This window comes from Ictidomys tridecemlineatus, chromosome 5, assembly GCF_052094955.1.
Source record: "Ictidomys tridecemlineatus isolate mIctTri1 chromosome 5, mIctTri1.hap1, whole genome shotgun sequence".
NCBI classification, from domain to species: Eukaryota; Metazoa; Chordata; class Mammalia; order Rodentia; family Sciuridae; genus Ictidomys; species Ictidomys tridecemlineatus.
In genome coordinates, this window is record NC_135481.1 from 47,423,633 (window position 1) to 47,425,963 (window position 2,331).

A 2,331-nucleotide genomic window follows, 5' to 3' on the forward strand; every position below is an offset into this window, starting at 1 on the left:
TTTTTCATATTTTATTACAGACAGGGTCTCGCTGAATTTCTCAAGGCCTCACTAAATTGCTGAGGCTGGCTTTGAACTTGCAATCCTCGTGCCTCCAAAGTCACTGGGATTAAAAGTGTGCACCACTACACTCAGCAACTTATCATTTTAATTAATTAAAAAATGTATTTTAAATATTTTTAACAAGTTCATTTTGTAATCAAAGGATTTAGAATCTTGAGTGTGCTGCACTACAGACTAACAATCTTACACATGTTTTATTAAATGCAGTATAATTCCACCAATCATTAGATGCATATTTCACCTTGTGTTAAAGACATAGAGGATGTTCTATAACCCATGACTCTGAGATTATGCTCTTGCTGTTTACTAAGGATCAATAAACTTCAATGTGGTTTACAATAGCCTATATTCTAAATTTGCTTTATGTCTCACTTCCTTTTGTTTTAAATTTGCTATGTACTATTTTGATACAAATACTTTTAAAAGGGTAAAGTGACATTGTATATTACTCAAAATAAAGTAGCATGCTTTTGTTTTTATTTTTATTTACTGAGGTTTCAAAGTTAGCTATGCATACTTATATTCACAGCATTTAAGGTGAAGATTTGCTTTTTGTGTTTCTGTTGAAATTGTCCTTTACATGAATTTTTCTTTATACTCACTTTACTTTTGAATTTACTGACATTTGCCTCAAAGATTGGAGAAATTATAATTATATTTCTCCTTTATTAACTTATATAAATCATAATTTATTCATAGTATTTAAGTAAATAATGTATAAATCTATTAATACCATTAATTTTCCATACCTATTAAAATTATTACTAAGAATATTCATTTTTTATATAATTATTCTTTCACCAGTAAACCGATATTGAAAGTCTAAGGGAAAAATGTTCAATGATTTCATATGTCTGTTTTTCTGTAGGGCTCATTGTTTTTATTAGAGCTATTATAACACCTTTAACTGCCAGTTTAAAGTAATTTGGTATTTTTTTCCTCACTGGTTATGTTTCTAACATAAAAAGTAAAAGAAAGTATGATACACAATCCATTCAATCTATCTTACTATAGTATTTAAAATTTGTATTAATTACATAGTGCTCAAATCTAGAAGTTCTGTGTGGAACTAACAGGACTGGAACCATAATTTTCTCATGGCCCCTTGCATTTTCTGGTTTCTCAGAGTGTAAATAATAGGATTCATTAAGGGTGTAATAACAGTGTAAAATACAGCAAGGGTTTTATTACTTGCAAAACCACTGAAAGGCCAGCCATATATAAAAATACAGGGTCCAAAGAACAGAGTGACCACAATGATGTGGGCAGACAATGTGGACAGAGCCTTGGAGAGCCCCCCAGATGCCCTTTGCTGCACGGTGACCAGGATGACAGTGTAGGAGACAAGCAAGAGGATGAAACAGATAAAAGAGAGCAGCCCACTGTCAGCAATGACAAATAATTCTAGGGTATAAGTTTCAACACAAGCAAGCTTGATCACAAGGGGAAGATCACAAAATATGTTGTCCACAACATTGTTGCCACAGAAAGGCAAGTTGACTGTCAATATCATCTGGCTCATAGTGTGTATAAAACCAATTATCCATGAAAGTATCACAAACCGATTCAGCAACTTGTGGTTCATTATTGTCCTGTAGTGCAGGGGTTTACATATGGCTACATATCTGTCAAAAGCCATGATTATCAAAAGCGTCATCTCAGCACCACCAAAGAGGTGCATAAAGAACATCTGGATCATGCAACCCCATAGAGAGATAGTCTTGTGTTCAGCAAGCAAGTCTGTGATCATCTTGGGTGTTGTGACAGTAGAGAGACACATGTCCAACAAGGAAAGGTTTCCAAGAAGGAAGTACATGGGAGAATGAAGAGCAGAACTAACTGTCACAGTGACCATGATAAGAATATTTCCCACCACAGTAGCGCCGTAGATCAAGGAAAATGTCACAAAGAAGAAAATCTGAAGTTCCCATTGTCCAGAAAATCCAAGTAAAATAAACTCAGTCACAACAGACCCATTTTTATGATCCATTTACCCAATTCAGAAAGTATCCAGAAGTTCTTTATATACAAAGAGAGAAAAAAAGAGCCATAGTTAGCACCAATATTTGTAGGAAGATTAAACTTTCAGATAAAACTTCAGGTTTTGTTGCCATCTTCATAATATTTTAAAAAATAAAATGGGCTTCAGAGTCAGCAAACAAAGAAGAGTGAGGTATTGAGAATGTGTAAACACGGAAAATAAAAAAATTAGGAACAGTGACTAGGAAGTATGGTATACTTAGAAAAGGGAGTGAATAAAGATATGAA

General features: G+C 33.6%; 1 protein-coding gene across 1 annotated transcript; it reads right to left on the bottom strand.

The window, feature by feature from the left end:
- Positions 1 to 1,132: 1,132 nt before the first annotated feature.
- On the bottom strand, positions 1,133 to 2,053 carry LOC101964834 (olfactory receptor 4L1). Its single transcript, XM_013366276.2, has one exon. The coding sequence runs from the start codon at positions 2,051 to 2,053 to the stop codon at positions 1,133 to 1,135; it is 921 nt and encodes a 306-aa protein (XP_013221730.1).
- Positions 2,054 to 2,331: the final 278 nt, after the last annotated feature.

What these genes read in the sequence shown, in the direction of transcription:
- LOC101964834 (XM_013366276.2), bottom strand. Translation starts at nt 2,053, where the DNA reads ATGGATCATAAAAATGGGTCTGTTGTGACTGAGTTTATTTTACTTGGA.